The sequence below is a fragment of the Gobio gobio genome (genome assembly GCF_949357685.1).
Source record: "Gobio gobio genome assembly, chromosome: 12".
NCBI lineage: Eukaryota > Metazoa > Chordata > Actinopteri > Cypriniformes > Gobionidae > Gobio > Gobio gobio.
In genome coordinates, this window is record NC_137105.1 from 41,357,384 (window position 1) to 41,379,424 (window position 22,041).

A 22,041-nucleotide genomic window follows, 5' to 3' on the forward strand; every position below is an offset into this window, starting at 1 on the left:
ACGAAGTTCCCGTTCCACCACATCCCAAAGATGCCCTATTGGGTTGAGATCTGGTGACTGTGGGGGCCATTTTAGTACAGTGAACTCATTGTCATGTTCAAGAAACCAATTTGAAATGATTCGAGCTTTGTGACATGGTGCATTATCCTGCTGGAAGTAGCCATCAGAGGATGGGTACATGGTGGTCATAAAGGGATGGACATGGTCAGAAACAATGCTTCGGTAAGCCGTGGCATTTAAACAATGCCCAATTGGCACTAAGGGGCCTAAAGTGTGCCAAGAAAACATCCCCCACACCATTACACCACCACCACCGGCCTGCACAGTGGTAACAAGGCATGATGGATCCATGTTCTCATTCTGTTTACGCCAAATTCTGACTCTACCATCTGAATGTCTCAACAGAAATCAAGACTCATCAGACCAGGCAAAATTTTTCAATCTTCAACTGTCCAATTTTGGTGAGCTTGTGCAAATTGTAGCCTCTTTTTTCTATTTGTAGTGGAGATGAGTGGTACCCGGTGGGGTCTTCTGCTGTTGTAGCCCATCCGCCTCAAGGTTGTGCGTGTTGTGGCTTCACAAATGCTTTGCTGCATACCTTGGTTGTAACGAGTGGTTATTTCAGTCAAAGTTGCTCTTCTATCAGCTTGAATCAGTCGGCCCATTCTCCTCTGACCTCTAGCATCAACAAGGCATTTTCGCCCACAGGACTGCTGCATACTGGATGTTTTTCCCTTTTCACACCATTCTTTGTAAACCCTAGAAATGGTTGTGCGTGGAAATCCCAGTAACTGAGCAGATTGTGAAATACTCAGACCGGCCCGTCTGGCACCAACAACCATGCCACGCTCAAAATTGCTTAAATCACCTTTCTTTCCCATTCTGACATTCAGTTTGGAGTTCAGGAGATTGTCTTGACCAGGACCACACCCCTAAATGCATTGAAGCAACTGCCATGTGATTGGTTGATTAGATAATTGCATTAATGAGAAATTGAACAGGTGTTCCTAATAATCCTTTAGGTGAGTGTATATAAATACATATACACATTACAAACACACACACCGGTCAGGCATAACACTGACAGGTTAAGTGAATAACACTGATTATCTCTTCATCACGGCACCTGTTAGTGGGTGGGATAGGCCTATATTAGGCAGCAAGTGAACATTATGTCCTCAAAGTTGATATGTTAGAAGTTAGAGCGAGTTTGACAAGGGCCAAATTGTGGACGACTGGGTCAGATCATCTCCAAAACTACACTCTTGTGGGGTGTTCCCGGTCTGTAGTGGTCAGTATCCATCAAAAGTGGTCCAAGGAAGGAACAGTGGTGAACCAGCGACAGGGTTAAGGGACGGCCAAGGCTCATTGATGCACACGGAGAGCGAAGTCAGGCCTGTGTGGTCCGAACAAATAGACGAGTTACTGTAGCTCAAATTGCTCAAGAAGTTAATGCTGGTTCTGATAGAAAGGTGTCTGAAATTTACACAGTGCATCGCAGTTTGTTGCGTATGGGGCAGCATAGCCGCAGACCAGTCGGGGTGCCCAAGCTGACCCCTGTCCACCTCTGAAAGTGCCAACAGTGGGCATGTGAGCATCAGAACTGGACCATGAAGCAATTGAAGAAAGTGGCCTGTTCTGATGAATCATGTTTTCTTTTGTCACGTGGATGGCCGGGTGCGTGGCTGACCTGGAGAACACATGGCACCAGGATGCACTATGGGAAGAAGGCAAGCCGGCGGAGGCAGTGTGATGCTCTGGGCAATGTTCTGCCGGGAAACCTTTGGTCTTGCCGTCCATGTGGATGTTAATTTGACATGTACCACCTACCTAAGCGTTGTTTCAGACCATGTACACCTTCTTATGGAAGCGGTATTCCCTGGTGGCTGTGGCTTCTTTCAGCAGGATAATGTGCCCTGCCACAAAGCAAAAATGATTAAGGAATGGTTTGAGGAGCACAACATCGAGTTTGAGATGTTGACTTGGCCTCCAAATTCCCCAGATCTCAATCCAATCGAGCATCTGATTGTGCTGAACAAACAAGTCCGATCTATGGAGGCCCTAATCTAGACCATGGCAATATAAGTTGCCAAACATGACTGAATAGCTACTGCTGTCCAATTAAAAGAAAGAGACAATTTGCACTTATGCTTTGCACCAGCTCCTACTGTCTGCATCTGTATTTTTTATTTTGTATATTCAAAAGAAAATTGGAGATCAATATAGGATATAGAATAAACAGCCAGCAATTTTGCACTAATCAAAAGCTAAAAAATTTGCTTTTAGACAAAAAATAAGAGAAAGCTTAATGTCTCAATGTGCATTCATCAGTTACTCTTAATTATCAAACACAAATTGCTTACATTTAAAATGGAATCTGTTCAAAAATGTTATGAAATTCTTGGTTGTGCAAAAAACTGTAAAAAAAAAATCCAAATGGCTCCCTCAAATACAAATACTCTGGTATTTGACCATAAAGTGTCATATTTTCAGTAATTAGTCAAATGAGACGTGTGTACACTTTAACTTAAAGGTCCTGTTCTTCGTGATCCCATTTTTCAAACTTTAGTTAGTGTGTAATGTTGCTGTTAGAGCATAAATAATACCTGTACAATTATAAAGCTCAAAGTTCAATGCCAAGCGAGATATTTTATTTAACAGAAGTTCCCTTTCAAAGCCTACAGCGAACGGCCGGTGTTCTGTCGATTTGTCCTACCGTGTCAGATTTTGCTACCTCCCATTAAAACAGTAGGTAGCACAATTCGACAGCAAAAAAATGCTGCCTATCAGATTGTGCTACCAGCATCATATTCATCTGATTTGAGGCTTTATTAATATCCATACCTACCCCTACCCTGAACCTACCCTTAAAACTATGTAAATATTTTAAATAAATAAATATTAAATATGGATGTAAAATGCTACCTATCAGATTGTGCTACAAGAATCATAGTAATGTGATTTGCTTCATTAATATCCACACCTACCCCTATTACTACCCTTAAAATGTAAATATAAAAAATAAAAATATTGATGTGGGCATACGCAGTAAGCCTTGGTAGGACAATCTGACGGGTAGGATGAAATGTCAGGACACCGGTTTGGACTACATCCCTGTACTTCCTGCTTTAATGACGTAGAACAGTTTGTCGACTAACCTCCGCCCACAAGAATATTGCTCTCCCACGTGGAGAAGAGGAAGTGTTGCGTTCGGTTAAGTTTGTAGTGTTTGTCGCCATGTCGTCCAGACGCTGTTATTTTCATCCTGGAGTCAAATCACCTTTGTTTGGCCTTCAGGGGCTGTACTTTGAGCACATGCATCTCCCCGTTATGGTAAGAGGCGTGATCTTTCCAGGCAACGTGCGCTATGCTGCTGTCAAATCACAACACGGGAATCGCTGGCAAAATCAGAACTTGTTACGTATTTCTAAAGGAGGGACTTCATAGAATAAGGAACTCTTCTGTTTTTAGGACAGTGAAAACAGCGGTATACATAAAAGTTTTTTTTTTTAAAAACACATTATATTGCACACTGTAAACACAATCAAAGCATCAAAAAATCAGGAAAAAAGGGACCTTTAAAGATACACTATGTAACTTTTCCGTCCACTAGAGGTCGCCTGTTCACAACAAAGGCGAAGTTTGATGATGCCAAGTTTGAGCGCAGAATCTCGGGACAGGTGGTCTTCACCTCACAGCCGGTGGAAAAGAATCGGGCAGAAATCATGTTCATGAATGTGATTATTAACGTTACTGTAGTATGAAGTAGAGCAGGACGAGTGTTGTGGAGCTGCGCAAGGCCGCTGGAGCGATGAAGGCAACACACGCCTCGCGAGCAGCGGGACTTTTATTATGACACATAATAAAATAATTCACATAATTCGCCGGCGCCACTTCCGCTTTTCCAGTCATGATTTATGAGCAGTGATGCCAGTAACGCGTTACGCGTTACTCTAATTTGACCACTTTTTCCAGTAACGAGTAATCTAACGCGTTACTATTTCCAAACCAGTAATCAGATTAAAGTAATTTATCCAAGTCACTGTGAGTTACTTTTTTTGTCATTTTCCTTAGTAAAAATATTTATTTTTGCTTTCTTGTTTAGTCTCAGCAGGGGTTTTCCTGCATAGAGAATTACGAAGCGGCCGCTCCGTCAAATTTCTTGCCGCCTCCGTCTGTCGACAAAACTCAAGACAGGCAGTCACTTCAGATTAGGCATGTCGTGATAATTAAATAATCATCAGAAATATATATTGTCACATTATCCTTCAGCAATCATTATTAGTATATTATTATTTGCTAGTAGCCTACAAAGTAATCTAAAGCCATTCCATAGCTGAATGTCTTTCCTCCGCTGTAGCTGTCAATCATTCTCCATTCAGCAAAACTGCGCGTCGTTCGGTTCCAGTCAGCAGTCAGCGGTAAAGCTCACTCCATATGATATATTCCCGTTATAATACTTGATATGTTGATAAGATAATTTATCTTCCTGGAGTTTATCTAGCGGTTTCTGAAAGATGTTGTGCTCGCTACTCGGGTGACAACACAAGGACTATTAATTAGCATCACACGCACAAGAATTAAAAACTGTGAAGAAACAAATAATCAGTGAATGTTTGGACAGATATAGGCTACATAGTAGACTAGGATTTGTGGGCTCAACGCTCATCTTCTCTTTATGCTGTGGACTTTTCAATGTGCACTCGCGCTGCACTGCACACTCTGATTCCATGTTGCTTTAAGCGCATCATTCTGCACCCGGGATGCGCATAAGCGCTTTGTGTTGCCGCTCTGTTTTGAAGCGTTTCATATATTTTCATAGTTTTGTGCACTTAAAGATTATTAAAAAATATATTGTTCTCACGGATCGATCATATATTTGTTGTCCCTTTACAGAGCTGCACATTACGTTTACAATAAAATATAAATCTTGTAATTTTATATTATTTGTGTAGGCCCATATAATTATTTACATTCATATATAAATATAAATTAAAAATTAAATATAAATTGTTTTTCATAAATGTATTTAATAAGAACACAAAGTAATTTGTACCTTTTCATTAACATGTTTAGGGTTTTATGTTTAGTGTTTTATGTTTAGTAACATGTTTTATGTTTAGTGTTGGCAAAAACAGTTGTCATTTCTATGTTGAGGCGGCAGGGGTGTTGTCGGCAACTGATGAATGTAACTAATAAAGTAACTTGTAATCTAACTTAGTTACTTTTAAAATCAAGTAATCTGTAAAGTAACTTAGTTACTTTTAAAATCAAGTAATCTGTAAAGTAACTAAGTTACTTTTTCAAAGTAACTGTGGCAACACTGTTTATGAGTATGAGGTAACACAGCTGTTTATCATATTAGATACATCGGAGTGTGTTTAAAATGACCGTTACGTTAGTGCGTTCGCTCGGCGGCTGCTATGACACTTGTGAGATTAAGCAGTGAGATTAAAGCGTTCCTGCAAAATAAAACCGAGGGTAACACAGATATGATGCCATCGACAGGCGACTCCCTCACACGTCCCGGTTCCTTGGTTAAAATAGAAATTTTATCACGATTTACAAATAGTTGGAAACATTTGGGATATTGTAAGTACTCAACTGAACAAAATATACAACACTGGCCTAGTGGTTTTTGGATATTTTACGGATTTTTTTTTCCATAGTGCACCTTTAAAATGACCAAAGAATAATTTTAGCCTAGATATGAATGATTCAAATTCAACAACAAAAAAAGCACAACAGGTACTCTTTTATTGTTTGTTCAAATTCATGTGGCTAACAAGTCAATAATTACAAAGATTTCAACCTGTGATTCTTTTTTTTTCTCTTTTAAAGTAAAAGCAGTAGTGTTCTGAGGATAAACTTCCATCTGATGAAGCGGACAAGTGAAGTATGGGTGGGGAAGGAGGTACAGGTAAAACCGTTCACACAAAATCATTTCCTTGGACTAAAAAAATGTGCAAGTGTTTTACAGTATTTCAGAAGGGAGTGGGACAACATAATACATTACCGTCAGCCTCGTCAAAACCACTGAAATGCTTTAGCGGACAGTTTATTACTGAAACGGAAGTTGGCACTGAAGGCACACTTGAGTGATAATGGATATGCCGGCCATGCATGCGGATCTTAAGCATGTCAACAAACAAACTCGTATCAGCGTTCTGATAGGAGTCTTTAACAGTGACGGTCCCACATGGCTGCTCACGTGTCAAACATCATAAACCAGAATCAGAGCATGGCTATGGTGAGATAACCTTATCACATATATATTTTTTATCCTTTATTTTTAAATAGAGCACACAAAGCAGCAGTAGCAGCTTAAGAGGAACTACTGAAATCCTATGAATAGTTGTATCTGTGTGCCGTTCTCTTTTGTATTATTATTAAAACACTTATCTATATGTAAAGTCTTCATTTTTGTTGCTTTCTTTTTTTATCCGGGTGATAAGCTGAACTAGATATCTTTGTGGGAAACATCTAAAGTTAAAACATGAATATTATAAAGGCTGATTTAAATGCAGAACTGGAGAAAGAGAAAGGGGAGTTATATGACAATAAAAGTGCCCTCTGGTTTGGCTTTAAACCCCCAAAGTCTCCGTCACCGATCTATTGCTCGCATGAGATGAGGCGAGACGTTTCACGAATCTGTGACGAATCATGTTACGTGTCCAATTGGTTTATACAAGAAAGTCACAGTCCTATACCATCCTCGGTTCCTTTCTTCCCGATACGCTGCTCTCTTCGGCCCCCTTGATGAGTGTTCCTGATAATATACATTTAAAAACAGCATAAGAAGTCTCTTTCCCCTCAATTCGTTACGTCGAAGGGAAGCTAAGAATCCAGAAGCAATTCTGACACAGCAGATGTATTGCATGTTCATTTACTAAAGTAAATAAAAATAATTAAAAACAAAACTTGCAGGAGCATGTCACAAAATTAAGATTTAAAATAAAATAAAAGTCCATTATACTGCTAATCTGACCCAGTTAGTGTAATACCATGACATTTCCACCAGGGGGGGGGGGGGGGGGGGGGGGCTTTTATCTTTTTTTTTTTCCTTTTTCTTTTTGATGGCTCTGATGCGCTCAGGTGTTTTGTCTAAGCCTGCCAACACGTCCCAATGTGGCGATTGATGCGTCTACCCAGCAGCAGGATTTGGGGTAAACCTTTGGCCCTTGTGTTGGGTGAGCAGGAGACTTGGAAGAGTCTTGGCACTTTTTAGTGAGTCCTAGCAGAGCGGATTGATATTGGGGGGGTGGTGCCTAGGGTGTGTGCAGGGTTAAAAAAAGGGAGTCGTCCTTTTTCAGCCGTCCAGTGATTGATCCAGGCTGTCCAGAGTGAGCTGACTGCGGTGGGGAGAGTTGGGGCTCGGGGGGCTGCTTGGGTTGGAGCTGTTGGAGGGGGTGGAATGTTTGGTCGAGTCAGAGTCGGGCTACAACAAGGAGAAAAGAAAAAAAAACAAGATTAGCCGATCAGTTTTTCGTGTTGTCTATTTTTAGACAAGTACAAAATACCTGGGTGGGTTTTTACAGCAGTGTTACTATAGTTAAAGGGATAGATCATCCAAGAATAAAAATTACCCCATGATTTACTCACCCTCAAGCCATCCTAGGTGTATATGACTTTCTTCCTTCAGATGAATACAATCGGAGTTATATTAACAAATGTCCTGGCTCTTCCAAGCTTTATAATGGCAGCCCAAACATTTAAGCCCAAAAAAGTGCATCCATCCATTATAAAAGTACTCCACACGGCTCCGGGGAGTTAATAAAGGCCTTCTGAAGTGAATCGATGGGTTTTTGTAAGAAAAATATAAATTTTTAACAAGTTATCTAACTTCCGGCGGACAACCTTCCATATTCAACTTACGGGAAAAAGCGTAACTGGCGTGGCAATGATGTCGGATGTAGTGTAAGCGTTTTGAACTGCGAGAGGTGTTACACTTTCTTCATAAGTTGAATAAGGAAGACGGTCCGCCGGAAGTTAGATATTTTACTTTATAACGTGTTAAATATAAATATTTTTCTAACACATACCCATCGATTCGCTTCAGAAGGCTTTTATTAACCCCCCAGAGCCGTGTGGAGTACTTTTATAATGGATGGATGCACTTTTTGGGGTATTAACATTTTGGGCTGTCATTCACTTCCATTATAATGATTGGAAGAGCCAGGACATTTTTTTATATAACTCTGACATTCTTCTTTCAGACGAATACAATCAGATACACCTAGGATGCCTTGAGAGATGGTCATTTTTGGGTTAACTATCCCTTCAACTAAAACTAAATCTATTAAAAAACATTTTCAGTAATTGAATACAGCTAAAATAAAATAAATTAAATACAAAATACAATAAAATAAAGATCTTAAATGAAACACTAACTTAAAAGTAAAAAAAACCCCAAAATAAATAGTTACAGAAATTGGGGGGGAAAAACTAATAAAAATGACAAAGCTTGAAGTAGAATTAAGTTGAAGTATTATGATTACTAAAAATAAAACTGAAATAAAATAAAGCTAAATAAAAAAACTAAGCAGATCACAAAATGACTAAATCTTATATTAAAATGAAAACAAATCAAATTCCAAATATTAATAAATACTATAATAGTACATAACCACTACTAAAATAACACCGTTTTACAGCTGTAGTATGTATTACTGTGAGAACTGGGGCAGAGCTATTACAGACCACAAAATCAGGACACAAGAAAACTGGCTCAGTAGACGAAAGCACCTCAAAGCTCCTCTAACCATCCATCATGTCCTCTCGAGCAGCGAGTGAAATAAAACCATATTTGACAATCACGGGGGAGGTCATTAAGGTAGACGACAGATGTTCTTACCTCTCTCTCATAGTCTTGATCTTGATCAGAAATACTGCGAGATGACCCTGCTCCTCCAAAATCTCCTCCTCCTTTAAACAAAATATACACACTTCAGGCATGTAGAAGGGTGTCTCTGTGCTAGTCTGTGTGTTTAAGGAATGACACCCACCTGAGGCAGTGCGGGTGATGTGGGTCTTACTCCTCTGTTGCCGTGAGATGCTGGACAGAGGCCGTGGCTTGTCTTTAGATAGGTCGTCCTGAGAAGAGGGCATCACACTCTGCAGCAGAGGTACAAGAAGTCAAACACACAGAGTAGGCCACAGTAAGCGGTACAGTATGTAATCGCTCTTTGACTTTCTTTTAAACTAGAAGACTATTTTAAGCGCAAACTTTTGGTTAATGCACAAAGACAACATTCTGGCTGCATCCGAAATCGTATACTGCAGGCGAAAAACAGTATGCGACAAAAGTAGTATGTCCGAACTCACAGTACTTAAAAGAGTAAGCAAAGAGTACCCGGATGACCTAATTCTTCTAGCAAGATTCTGAAGTGTGCTGTGCATATGATTGACACTTTACTATCCCATGAGCAAGCATGCCGCACATATCCTGAAAAATGAAGCCAAAGCGTCTCGAGCGCCCCCAGGTGGTTGGTCCCAGTATAGCTCATAAACCCCACCCCTCCATGTATTCTAATGTGACGCGAGACAAACTAAACAATCAAATTACACTTCAAATACATTTTTTCCAAAGATGGTTTCCATTATTTTTGGTAGTTTTTAAATCACGCTGATGTAAGTTCAAGTGTTCGTTCTTTAAATAAGTTTGGTTTTAGTTAGTTATTTGATGCTATAAAAACGGGGGTGAGACGTCATGATTGACAGCTGTGATTGACAGCTTCTCTAAGTGAAGTTGTCATTGAAGAACCAACAGATTTTTTTCAGGTTTTTCTGGAGGAGATAGGAGCTTTAAATTTAAATTTCTACATTTCCATAACCGTTTATTTCGCACCAACATAAATGAGTTGGGGTTTTGATATCGCGGCTCTACTTCCTTCTCTCTATAATAATAATAATAATAATAATTTGTTACATTTATATAGCGCTTTTCTAGCACTCAAAACGCTTTACATATAGAAGGGGGGAATCTCCTCAACCACCACCAATGTGCAGCACCACCTGGATGATGCGACGGCAGCCATATTGCGCCAGAACGCCCACCACACACCAGCTTATGGTGGAGAGGAGACAGAGTGATGAAGCCAATCAGTATATGGGGATGATTAGGAGGCCATGATGGACAGGGGCCAATGGGCAAATTTGTCCAGGATGCCGGGGTTAAACCCCTACTCTTTATCGAAGGACATCCTGGGATTTTTAATGACCACAGAGAGTCAGGACCTCGGTTTAACGTCTCATCCGAAGGACGGTGCTTGTTATAGTACAGCGTCCCCATCACTATACAGGGGCGTTAGGACCCACACAGACCATAAGGTGAGCGCCCCCTGCTGGTCTCACTAACACCTCAACCAGCAGCTACCTAGTTTTTCCCAGGAGGTCTCCCATCCAGGTACTGACCAGCCTCAACCCTGCTTAGTAGGGGTGTGACGAGACACTTATCTCACGAGATGAGACGAGAGACGAGATTGGGTTCCCGAGAACGTGACGAGACGAGATTTTTACATAGTATTTTAAAGAAATTCTCAATGATGAAATGCATGTCTAGAAAAATAGTTTGCAGGTGCATTTGAAATGTTTTAACTCATCATCTTGTAATGAATGTCATTTCAGTTCTACTTTCTGAGTATGAATTATAATATGCAGTAAAATACAACAATACTCAAGCACTGTGAAGGTTTTGCCAAAAACTCAACTGACTGGCTTCTCTCCTGTTTGACTGTCTCTTCAGACCTTAGAACTGCACATGAGCTTCTTTTGACCTCCAAACTGAACTCCTTGCCACAAACTGATCATAGATATTAAGTGCAAACAATAACCATAACACCATAATCACAGTACTCAATATTCAAAGGGCAAATAGAGACCACATTTTTCTTCAAGCATGATACAGAGCTAAGAGATGGTTACAACGAGATTATATTGGGAGATATTCGCGTGCCTCAGGGAGCCGCTTTCAAACAGCGATACCGTATTGAAATCACATTTGAATGCGCGCTCGCGTTTACTTTCACTTTGAATTTCGCGATCATGTGTACTCTGGGAATAGTATTCCCAGGGAATAGTACTGGTGGTGCTGAACGTGCATTTTCAAATATAAGTCAGACGCGTCTGCTGCGCAACGGATCCTCCGCCACGGAGTCCATTAACATGTAACACACTCGTAACACACGCTCAATGCGAGTGCTCGTCTTCTCGACACGTGATCAGTGCTGTACACTATGTACGGCTCGAACCGCTCGTGTTGGATGAGCTGATGGAATTGAAGTGACTGTTATCCACCTGATTTAAAAAAAATTTTATTTCTATAAAAAGCCAAACTAGAGTGGAGGCGTAATGTAAACGTAGTGTTGGCATATTCTATCACAACTTCACCCTCACACTCGTCATTACAATTTGACACGAGACAGCTTTCACCTCGTCGAGAAATCTCGTCACAGTTTAGTCTCGCGAGATCTCGTGGCACGAGATCTTGTCACGCCCCTACTGCTTAGCTTCAGTGGGAAACCAGTCTTGGGCTACAGGGTGATATGGCTGCTGGTTACTCTACTGTGCAGACTCCGGTCCCAAATCAGCGCAAGATGTCAGTGCCATATTCGGACGTTGGCGGCTTCACTTTTCTCCAATAGAAGATAGGGAAGGGGCGTCATCCATCTTTTTTACAGCCTATGCTCATGAGGCCACAGGAGAGAATTTGTGAATGGCAGTGACATGACGCAAATGATGATAAGGGCAACAGCCATATCATCCTGAAGCCCAAGACTGGATTCCCACTGAAGCCTGGTCAGTACCTAGATGGGAGACCTCCTGGGAAAAACTAGGTAGCTGCTGGTAGAGGTGTTTGTGAGGCCAGCAGGTGTGCTCACCATGTGGTCTGTGTGGGTCCTAACGCCCCAGTATAGTGATGGGGACACTACTATATTTTGTCAAAAATTAAAAGGCCAAATTTGTCTCCTCTCCTCCTTAAGATGGTGTGTGGTGGGCGTAATGGCGCAATATGGCTGCCGTTGCATCATCCAGGTGGTGCTGCACATTGGTGGTGGTTGAGGAGATTCTTCTATATGTAAAGCGCTTTGAGTGCTATTGGAGAAAAGTGTAGCTGACAATCATTCATACTATATAGAACATACTTTTTTAGCGGTTGTGAAGTAATTACTTACTCAAAATAAGTACCTACTCGAGAGTATGCAATTTCGGATGCAGCCATGATCTTTCTTGAATATTTTGTGTTAATTACAAGTTAACCTCAATCAAAGGCATTTTTGAGCATTATTTGGAATGGACTGTCGCAATATATGTTTTGTCAAAAACTGCAATAATATGTTATCTACTATTGTGTATTCTTCTGGCCACATCAATCGTGTAGTGAAAATCTGATACTGTAACAGCCCTAATTTGGAAACAATTTCACTTAGACAGTTATTGAGCGATTGTAGTCTCCGGCTAAGTATAATGTTTAAGTTTAGTAGTAATCTTTTCAAAACGGTGTGTATTTTAACGTTTCATAATGTTATGTTTGACTTCCAAAAAGTTTAACATTAGCATGTTGCTAAGCAAACAGCACACAAAACATATTTTTTTACTTAGAATCAGTATGAAAATATGTAGTCAAAAATGATAAACGTGGAGTATTAAGTTGCATTAATCTCCTGAAATGGCTGATTTGAAACATTTTCACTGCCCAAAAACAATCAGAGTTCAAGCATGAACAAAGAGTTCAGCAGGACAGGGATGGTTTAACATAGGAGAAGAGGGAGGAAAGGAAGTCCAGGTCCTGGAGGGTGTGGTGGGGGAGGGATGGGGAATGGGAAGGAAGAGGAAGTGGGGTGGGGAGGGGTGGGGTGTTGCTAGCCTACCCTTCCCAGGGAGGATGTGGAAGGAGAGGAGGAGGAAGAGGAGAACTGAAGTAGGCTCTGCTGGGAAGAAGGCTCTTTCTGCAGATAGAGCCCGGCAGAGACGGGACTCATGTGATAGACGTGCTCAAAGTTGGTCGGAGGGGAGATCAGGGCATGGTGGCGAGAGGATGAGGGGGAGGGAGTCTCGCTCTGCTGCTGCCACGGCAACCAGAGGACAGAGCGAATCCACGACCAGAGCGAAAACAGAAGGAGAGACATGAACAGGAAAGAGAGACAGAGAAAAGGGTGTGAGGGTGGAAGAGTGGGGCTGGCTGGCTGGCTTTGAAGAAGAAACGTGCAGAGAGTAGGGAAAGATTTTGGCGCTGTGCAGTAAAATGAAAGAAAAGGATGTTAGGATGAGTAATAAAACCCTAGAAGTCAAATGGCGTGTCCAAATAGCACTTCTGTAAATTATCTCAAACCCAACTGTACAAACCTCTACCACTGAAGAGCATTCCAGGCTCAATTTGACCAGCAGAGACTCATTTATTAAAGGGTTAGTCCACCCAAAAATTAAAATTCTGTCATTAATTGTTTCAAATTCGTAAGACCTTTGTTCATCTTTGGAAAACAAATTAAGATATTTTTGATGAAATCCGAGAGCTTTCTGGCCCCACATAGACAGCAACGTTATAACCAATTTCAAGGCCCAGAAAGGTTGTAAAGACATTGTTAAAATAGAATGTTATGAAGCGACGAGAATCATTTGTGTGAAAAACTAATTTCTTCTCATCTATGTCAGTCTCCTAAACTGTGTATTCAAGATCGGCCAATACAGAGCCGGCGTTCTGATGCAGAACCTGGAAGCGCTGCACTGTGTTTACTATGTCAACAGCGTAGAAGTCTGACACAGACAAGAAGAAATTGTTGAATAAAGATATTTTTGTTTGTTATTATAAAAAGTATTCTAGTTGCTTCGTAACATTAAGGTTGAACCACTGGAGTCACATGGACTATTTTAACAATGTTTTTACTACCTTTCTGAGCCTTGAACGTGGTAATAACGTTTCAGGCTATCTGGGGTCAGAAAGCTCTCGGATTTGATCAAAAATATCTTAATTTGTGTTCTGAAGATGAAGGTCTTACGAGTTTGGAGCGACATGTTTTTTCATTTTTGGGTGAACACACCCTTTAAAACAGCCTCATGCTGCTCATTTAGCATCTTGCGCACAAAGCTACAGGGCTAAATTGATAAAAAGTTTACCCGATTCTCTCATTTAGGAGGCCATTTAAAAAAATAACTTCTAGTGAATCAACTGCATAATCAGTTTTCCTCGAAAACCATAACCAAATTTTTTCTGAGGTGGCATGATTGCAGTCCACTAATTGCCCTTAAAGGATTAGTTCACTTTTAAATAAACTTTTGCTGATAATTTACTCACCCCCATGTCATCCAAGATGTCCATGTCTTTCTTTCGGCAGTCGAAAAGAAATTAAGGTTTTTGATGAAAACTTTCCAGGATATTTCTCCATACAATGGACTTTAATGGGCTCCAAACGGTTCAAGGTTTCAGTGCAGCTTCAGAGGGCTTTAAACGATACCAGACGATGAATAAGGGTCTTATCTAGCTAAACGATCAGTTTCTGCGAGAAACCGAGCAGTATTTATGCTATTATTTTACCTCTTATCAGACGAACGTGATCATCTCTGAGCTCCGCCATTACTTCCGCTAAGTGAGGTCAAATACGAGCGTGGTCATAGATATAACGATCGTAGATTCCTCATTCTATTGATCCGTGCAGGCGGTAATGAGGCATCTACGTATGCATCTATGACCACACTCGTATTTGACCTCACTTAGCAGAAGTTATGGCGGAGCTCAGAGATGATCACGTTCGTCTGATAAGAGGTAAAATAATAGCATAAATACTGCTCGGTTTCTCGCAGAAACTGATCGTTTCGCTAGATAAGACCCTTATTCATCGTCTGGTATCGTTTAAAGCCCTCTGAAGCTGCACTGAAACTGTCATTTGGACCTTGAACCGTTTGGAGCCCATTGAAGTCTATTATATGGAGAAAAACCCTGGAATATTTTCATCAAAAACCTTAATTTCTTTTTGACTACAGAAAGAAAGACATGGACATCTTGGATGACATGGGGGTGACTAAATTATCAGCAAAAGTTTATTTAAAAGTGAACTAATCCTTTAATTAACAATATAAGAATACAGGAATAACAGAACTATTAAATAAATGTTAAATCAATGTATTATTATACACACATCGTATTTAAAAAAACTATAAAGTGTGTATCTTTACCTACACACTGTCACTCACAACCAGTTAGTTAGTAGACTGGTCCATGTCTCAACGTAACAAGTCTGATTCACTAAAAAGAACTTGCTGATAAGAGTAATCGCTTGGGAATCGTTTGGACTAAGATGGACACGCTATATGTTTTTGATTCACTAACAAGAAGGACACGTAAGAATAATTTGTTCAGAATCAGACTGCAATGGCTGTGCTGTAAGTTTTATGCTGTAGATGTATTAGCGGTGCAGTGGTGACATTGAATAGTGAAGAAAAAAAAAGAAGAAGAAATTATGTTCTGTTCCATGGTATGGATAAACATGAAAATGGTCTAAATAAAAAGTGGTTCTCTGATTCCTCCTGACCTAACTGGAACGGCGTTTCTTAATTTTGCTCCTGGGGACCCCATAGCGCTGTGCATTTTGAATCATCTAGCTAACACACCTGCTTCAAGTAACAGGCTCATTAGTAGCGGCTCCATGACCTGAACTGGATGTGTCAGATTAGTGAAACATCTAAAAGGGTCGGGAGGAAACTCAGGCAGCAGAGTTTAAAAAGATACTGTCTTATAGAAACCTGTGCTCAAGGGCACATTGTTGACACTGGTATTGGCAGGACGAAGAACTCTTCATCTGATGGGCCGCACCATGCAGATTTGACAGAGGCATCTGTGTTTCTTTGAGCAAGGCCTTAAGCTTTTAGCACCAGGTGTGTTTATACATTTAAATACTCAAATCTGGACACCGGGAGATCAGCTTTAGCTATTTTAAGTTATTACCAGAGGCAGATCCATGAGGACCTGCATGCCGTCGCCTGGGCCCATGTGAGCAACGTGGTTGAAGTTGGTGGGGTTGGAGATCAGCTTGGATCTCATTTCAGGATCCCTCAGCATCTCCCTATAAAACGAAAAGGAAACCACGTCACATGGATTAGGAGAAATGCAAGAGTGCGGCAGTGTGAGAAATGTACCCTTGAAGCCACCGTACCTTCTCTGTTGCAGCCGCTCCTCTTCAGGAACTTTAAAAAGGAACTTCCTCTTGCTGCGTGTCCTCACCATCAGCTTCTTGCTGTTGTCTGAGGTCTCAGGGATTGCTAGGTCACAGCCATCTGTGGAAACAGTGTGAATGAGGTTGAAAAAAATGGTTATGGTTGTTAAACTATAGCAATCCGGGGTTTCTGAGCTCCGAGCTGCTGTATCAGAACGCACTGTGGAACTTGTTGGCAGCGGGCCTAGTGGAGGTGTGACAAATGAGGTCATTTTGGTTTACCAAACAAAAGCGTCTTTATCAAGACGGCAATCTTCCAGAGAGTGGGTAGGAAGTGAATTGTAAAATGGAACACAAAGGGTGGAGCCATACATTTATTTACCGGCTGCTCTTATGGATCAGGGTTTCTTACGAATCACTGTAAATGAACATTATTAGGGGCCAAGCACCGAAGATGTGGAGGCACCTATTGAAACTTAGATTTCTTATTATTCCGCTATTGAAGTCTATGGCAGCCCATAGAACCGTTTGCGGGAAAGTTATAAAATTTGGCACACAGATAGAGGACTGGCCCAACATTAACCACACCAATTTTGGAGTCTCTAAAACAATCCCTCTAGCGCCACCACCTGTCCAAATTTTCACTCATGTTTAGGCTAATAACTTTTGAACCCGAATGGCTAGAAACACAATTATTTTTTCCTTCGATTCCTTGGCTCAAGCCGATTCGATTGCACTCTGACGTTATTTTCCGTTCTGAAACCAGAATTTTCAGAAAAACCTACTTTTTCGAACTCCTCCTAGGCCTTTGCTATGGTTTTCATGAAAATGTAACCAGATCATCTTCAGGCCATGTTGACAAAAATGTATGGAATTCAAGTTGATTTGTCAAATCGTTTTCGATAAACGCACAAACAAATTTCACGTAGCAGTTGCAAAAATACACTTTTGAAGGCTATATCTCCGCAACGCTTTATCGTATTCAAACCAAACTTGGTACATGTCATCACAAGCATGACCTGAGGCAACATGCAGCGTTTCGGCACAGTGCCACCTACTGGTCCGGAGATAGGAAAAATTGCTATTTTGGCTTATAACTTCTGAACCGTTTGTCCAAAAATCATACTTCGGGACATCATGCCAAATCGACTGATATCCGATTTTACCATATCGACCATTTTGGCTGTCGGCCATTTTGAATGATGTGCTAAAATGCTGTATTTTATGAACACATGAACAGATTGTTATGAAACGGTATGGGTCATCAGCACGATGCCCTGAAGGAGCCTGAGAAGTTTTGAAACAGCACCACCAAGTGGAGAATTTCCCCCCCAATGCTTATAACTTTGGGTGTGGTTGACTTATTTTCATGGGAGTAACTTTTTTTGTCTCCTGAATCCTTGCCGAGTCCTACGATACCAGACTTACCTGGTTTCGGCGGATGGTTTTTGCAGCGTGGTAATTTAGCGCTTAAAAACATTAGCTGATAGCTTCGAAACTGCTAGTCCGATCGAGACGAAACCAGCGTCAGAAGTTCGGAAACATAGGTCGATAGCTAAACACTAATACACTAATACCCAAATGTCAAAATATTGATAGTAAGGGGTAGTCAAATCCAATCAAAGACAGGTTCACAGGCTCACTTGAAAAAGAGACTACTGTCTCAATGTGACTACCCTGGTAAAAAAAAAGGTGTCAGTCATTTTTTACGTGTTTTTTCATATAAATGTCTATAACTCCAAAACGAAATTAGATATTTTCACCAAAATTGACACATGTATGGGCTCACTTCGAGGACAATGGTGGCATTGTGCCTTTTGGTGGCACTATAATTAAACAAAATATGACATTGGCTCTAACATTGTTGTTAACATTTTTGCTTAAAATTGTCTTCAAATGTCTTCACTCATTTTTTCAGTTGGTCAGCTGCTGGCTTCCTTGTTTGCTTCTGTTTGCTTCTCAATCATTAAACAAATCTTGTAAGTGAACAAAATCAAATCTTTTTCACTGAAGGCAGGAAAACTCATGTGCTTCACAAAGGAGAGATTTCAAAGTATGACTATTCATAGTTTGCAGTCACATGATTGGCGCAGGGACCTGGAGGGCAAAACATCCATTGAACTGCAGCACAGGCGTGTCAATTCTCCATCTCAAAAGAAGAAAAACAAAAATGTGTGAACAAAAGGCAAGTTGTGCACTTGTGATCTATATACAGCCCCTGCTGCACTATTTCAATCACTAAAAACAGCGGCACAAATTTAAAACGCATAACGTGAAAAACACTAAAAGTGCCTTAATGTACTAAAACAGTGATATCAAAATACCTTATTGATGATTCATACTATATACAGGCAAGCAGATAGTTAGTTAGTTTATTATTACAAGGACAATGCATATTAACATGACAAGTCAAAATGCAGATGAGCCCAGAATATGAACGCAATGCACTAAATGGTTGCGTGTTTTCTATGGAAAAATACTTAATGAGAAACAGGATTCATCTGCGAACAGTGTGCATCATCCATAAAATGTATGCTAAATTTGATCTTTTAATATCACTGTCTTACTACATTAGTACTTGAAACCTGGTAAAAATGACTGGCAGTCAATGGAGGAAAGCCTGGTTTTGCCCAACAGGTGGGTGTTCCTATAAGTATGTGATGTCACATGAAAACTTTGAATTGAAAAAGCCTAGAACATTCAAGAGTGGGCTGTGAAGAACCATTTCAGTGGTTAACTATACTGAACAAATTAGTCCCCTTACTAAGCTTCAAGTTTGAATTAGACTCGGAACAGCACTGAACAAGACATCCAATTCAAGATTCACAAATAGATTAATGTTTTGAACAAATCAGTTGAGTGAATAATTCAGTGACTCATAACACTCATTTCAATGATTCATAGCATTAAAAGGTAATTGTCAACACCTACTGTCATGATGTAATCGGCAGAAAGGGCCACTGAACGAATCGGTGAACAAATCTTTCTAGTGAACTGATTAAAAAAAACTCAAGTTACTGAGATGAATCAAAATCTCCACCACTGCTGAGCTCTAAGCATGTGTGGGCTTGCTAATATTTATATACGCGTGTGTCAGTGTCTGTGTAGGCGGGAGTGATTGACATCACTTTGTGAAGGACACATTTCTTCACAGGTGGACCATTGTGATCAGAGACTCTCGCTACATTAAGCAAGGAAAGAAACTCAGCCTCAGCAGTGAAGCAGACGCAGGTATCCGTGTGTGGGAGATGTGTGCTGACATGGTGAAGTGTGTGTGGGGAGGGATCAGACCTGAGGAGTTGTTGCTGAAGTAGATGAGGTGGGGCTGCTCAATGCCCAACAGGTTCAGACTGCCCTCCACATTCAGGGGCCGAATCTACAGACATATTTTAAAGTCAGATCAGTTTTTTTCATAGATACAAATTGTTACAATTGAAATGATATTAAATGCGGTCTTCACAAACCGTAAAATTAGGATCCTTCACTCACCCTTCTTAATGAGATGGTCTGGACCCATTCTGTGGTGTGGACGTCAAACACATCTACTCCATAATCGCTGTACACTGTCAGGTAGTTCGAGTTTGAGCCTGAAAATAATGAATATGTGTTTGAGATCTCATGGTCAGAAAAATGCCTAGGCAAATCATTCATGATGCCATTCTCAAAGGACATGCCGTGAAACTGGGTCAGAGGCTGGAGAGTCCTGTGGCCCACTATGACTGAAACATCTAGGGCCGGATTCTCGAAATACTCTTTTTTTTTTAATTATTCTTAAGTACTAGGGCTGTGCCGGCAAACTTGACACTGCGGTGGCTGAGTAGCACTGGCGGTGATACACCCAAAAACTTTTTTTGTATGCGAATACTGTTTTACATGAATATTATGACACGAGTGACGCACAAAGCTTTGTTTACAAAATAAATAATATGTTAACAATTCAATGTTACAAAGCAGCCATGGACACATTTGGATTCATGCCGAATAAGAGAGGTACGTGAGCCCATCAATTTAAGTCACCTATTATCAGCAGATTTAACAATATTATAGGGGTGTAACAATATATCGCAATACAAAAATGCAACAATATGGATCGAGAATTGTGACAATATGCATTGTGAATAGTTAACCCAAAATGAAAATTAATATGAGGGAAAAAATTTAATATGAGAGTTTTAGTGTCAGTACTACATTAAACTACTATATATATATATAAATAAATAAAATGATGAATATGTATATTGTATAATAATGCAATGGGGGAATATTTGTGGGTCGTGATCTCCTGATGCCAAATCTCTTATGTTACCAGTAAAAAGTGGCCTACATGATTTTAAATATATCTAGTCAGTGACAGAGTGCAAGCATATTTGTCTAAAATAATTTTCAGAATCGTGAATATTTTTATTCTTTCATTGTCCCTGTGCATTTGGTTACCAGCACCAAGTAAAAGCCTATTAATTTCCACCCCAAATGTAATACCAAATTTAGCATTTTAATCAACAGTACATTTTTGTTAACCTTTTACCATACGTCTTGATGTATCGCAATAATATCGTATTGTGAGTTCAGTATCGTGATATGTATCAACTTGTGAAATGAGGGTACCGTTACAATATACCATTATTATTCCATTGGACATGGAAACTCTTGTTTCTTCCCCAAATCTTCACTCACGTCTCACCCATTTTTCGCAGGGGATTATAAACATTTCTTCCTTTGGTACGCTTTTAATTAGGCCTATTATATTTCCACATTCTTTACTGTGGTAAAGTAGAAAAAAATGCTGTAGGACACATACCTTTTTGCTTGCACACCAATTTCCATTGTTATTAGACTTGCTAAGGCTCTTCAAGTTTATTTATATAGCACATTTCAGCAGAACCGAGGGCAATGCTGATATTGACAGGCGACTCCCTCACACGTCCCGGTTCCTTGGTTAAAATAGCAATTTTCTCACGATTTACAAATAGTTGGAAACATTTGGGATATTGTAAGTACTCAACTGAACAAAATATATAACACTGGCCTAGTGGTTTTTGGATATTTTATTGCAAAAATGTTACATCTTGCAGCTTTAACCCTCTGGGGTACTTCATTTATGGGTCACACTCAGGACCTTCGGGTCAAAAATTACCCGGAGGGCGGGATTAAGATAAAAAAGATTTGAGTAAAATCAATGAAATATATTTTTGTTCAATAATATTTTTTTCTTTTTTGGTGTTTTGAGATAATTTTATGATTTATAATTAATATTTATGCAATAATTATGACCCATCTTTTCCCATTGAATATTACCACTTATATACACACAAAAAAACACGCACATACAAATGAACGCGTGCCATTCCAAAAGCTAATTGTGTTTTTGTGTGCGTGTCTGAGTTTTTTTGTCGGTTTTGCACTCTTGATGTTTTAGAGAAACACCCCTTCACTGTTGAGTCCTTTTTTTCTGCATCCTGGCTGGTTTGTAGATTGTATGCACAAAAAAACTCTGTATTTTCATATTTTTGCCCATTTCCCACTCATTTCCTATGGGGGTCATTTTTGACCCGAAGGTCCTGAGTGTGACTTTTTTTTTACGACCACTTAGACTTTTCAAATCCTGTCCCCGTTTTTTTTGGGTGTTCATATACCAAGTACCAATAAAGTCACCAAGTTTCGGACCATTCAGATGAAGCTGCAATTTTTAAAAACATTTTTGACCCGAAGTACCCCAGAGGGTTAATTGAGGTAGAAAAACTGCCACTGTCACAGCACTAATAAGTACCGTTTTATTCTGTCTAAATTAAGAGTACTGGAAGAGTAAGTAATGTTGAAAAGATTTATGAATACCTTCATCTTATTTTACTTAACCGTTCCTAAGAAAATAAGGGGAAAAAAATTATTGTAAATAACT

At 40.0% G+C, this 22,041-nt stretch overlaps 1 protein-coding gene across 2 annotated transcripts in view; it reads right to left on the minus strand.

Moving 5' to 3' along the window:
- Positions 1 to 5,735: 5,735 nt before the first annotated feature.
- Positions 5,736 to 22,041, minus strand: part of cdc42bpb (CDC42 binding protein kinase beta (DMPK-like)) — a 110,274-nt gene continuing 93,968 nt past the window's right edge. The window contains exons 30-37 of one of the 2 annotated variants that reach the window (XM_079831366.1): positions 19,635 to 19,732; positions 19,437 to 19,521; positions 16,146 to 16,266; positions 15,938 to 16,055; positions 12,870 to 13,061; positions 9,006 to 9,114; positions 8,855 to 8,925; positions 5,737 to 7,438 (exon numbers count right to left, since the gene is read on the minus strand). In XM_079831366.1, coding sequence (XP_079687492.1) covers positions 7,310 to 7,438; positions 8,855 to 8,925; positions 9,006 to 9,114; positions 12,870 to 13,061; positions 15,938 to 16,055; positions 16,146 to 16,266; positions 19,437 to 19,521; positions 19,635 to 19,732 — 923 coding nt within the window. In that variant the 3' untranslated portion in view covers positions 5,737 to 7,309. Of the gene's footprint in view, positions 7,439 to 8,854; positions 8,926 to 9,005; positions 9,115 to 12,869; positions 13,062 to 15,937; positions 16,056 to 16,145; positions 16,267 to 19,436; positions 19,522 to 19,634; positions 19,733 to 22,041 lie in introns of both variants that reach the window. The other variant, XM_079831367.1, reaches the window with a different exon arrangement.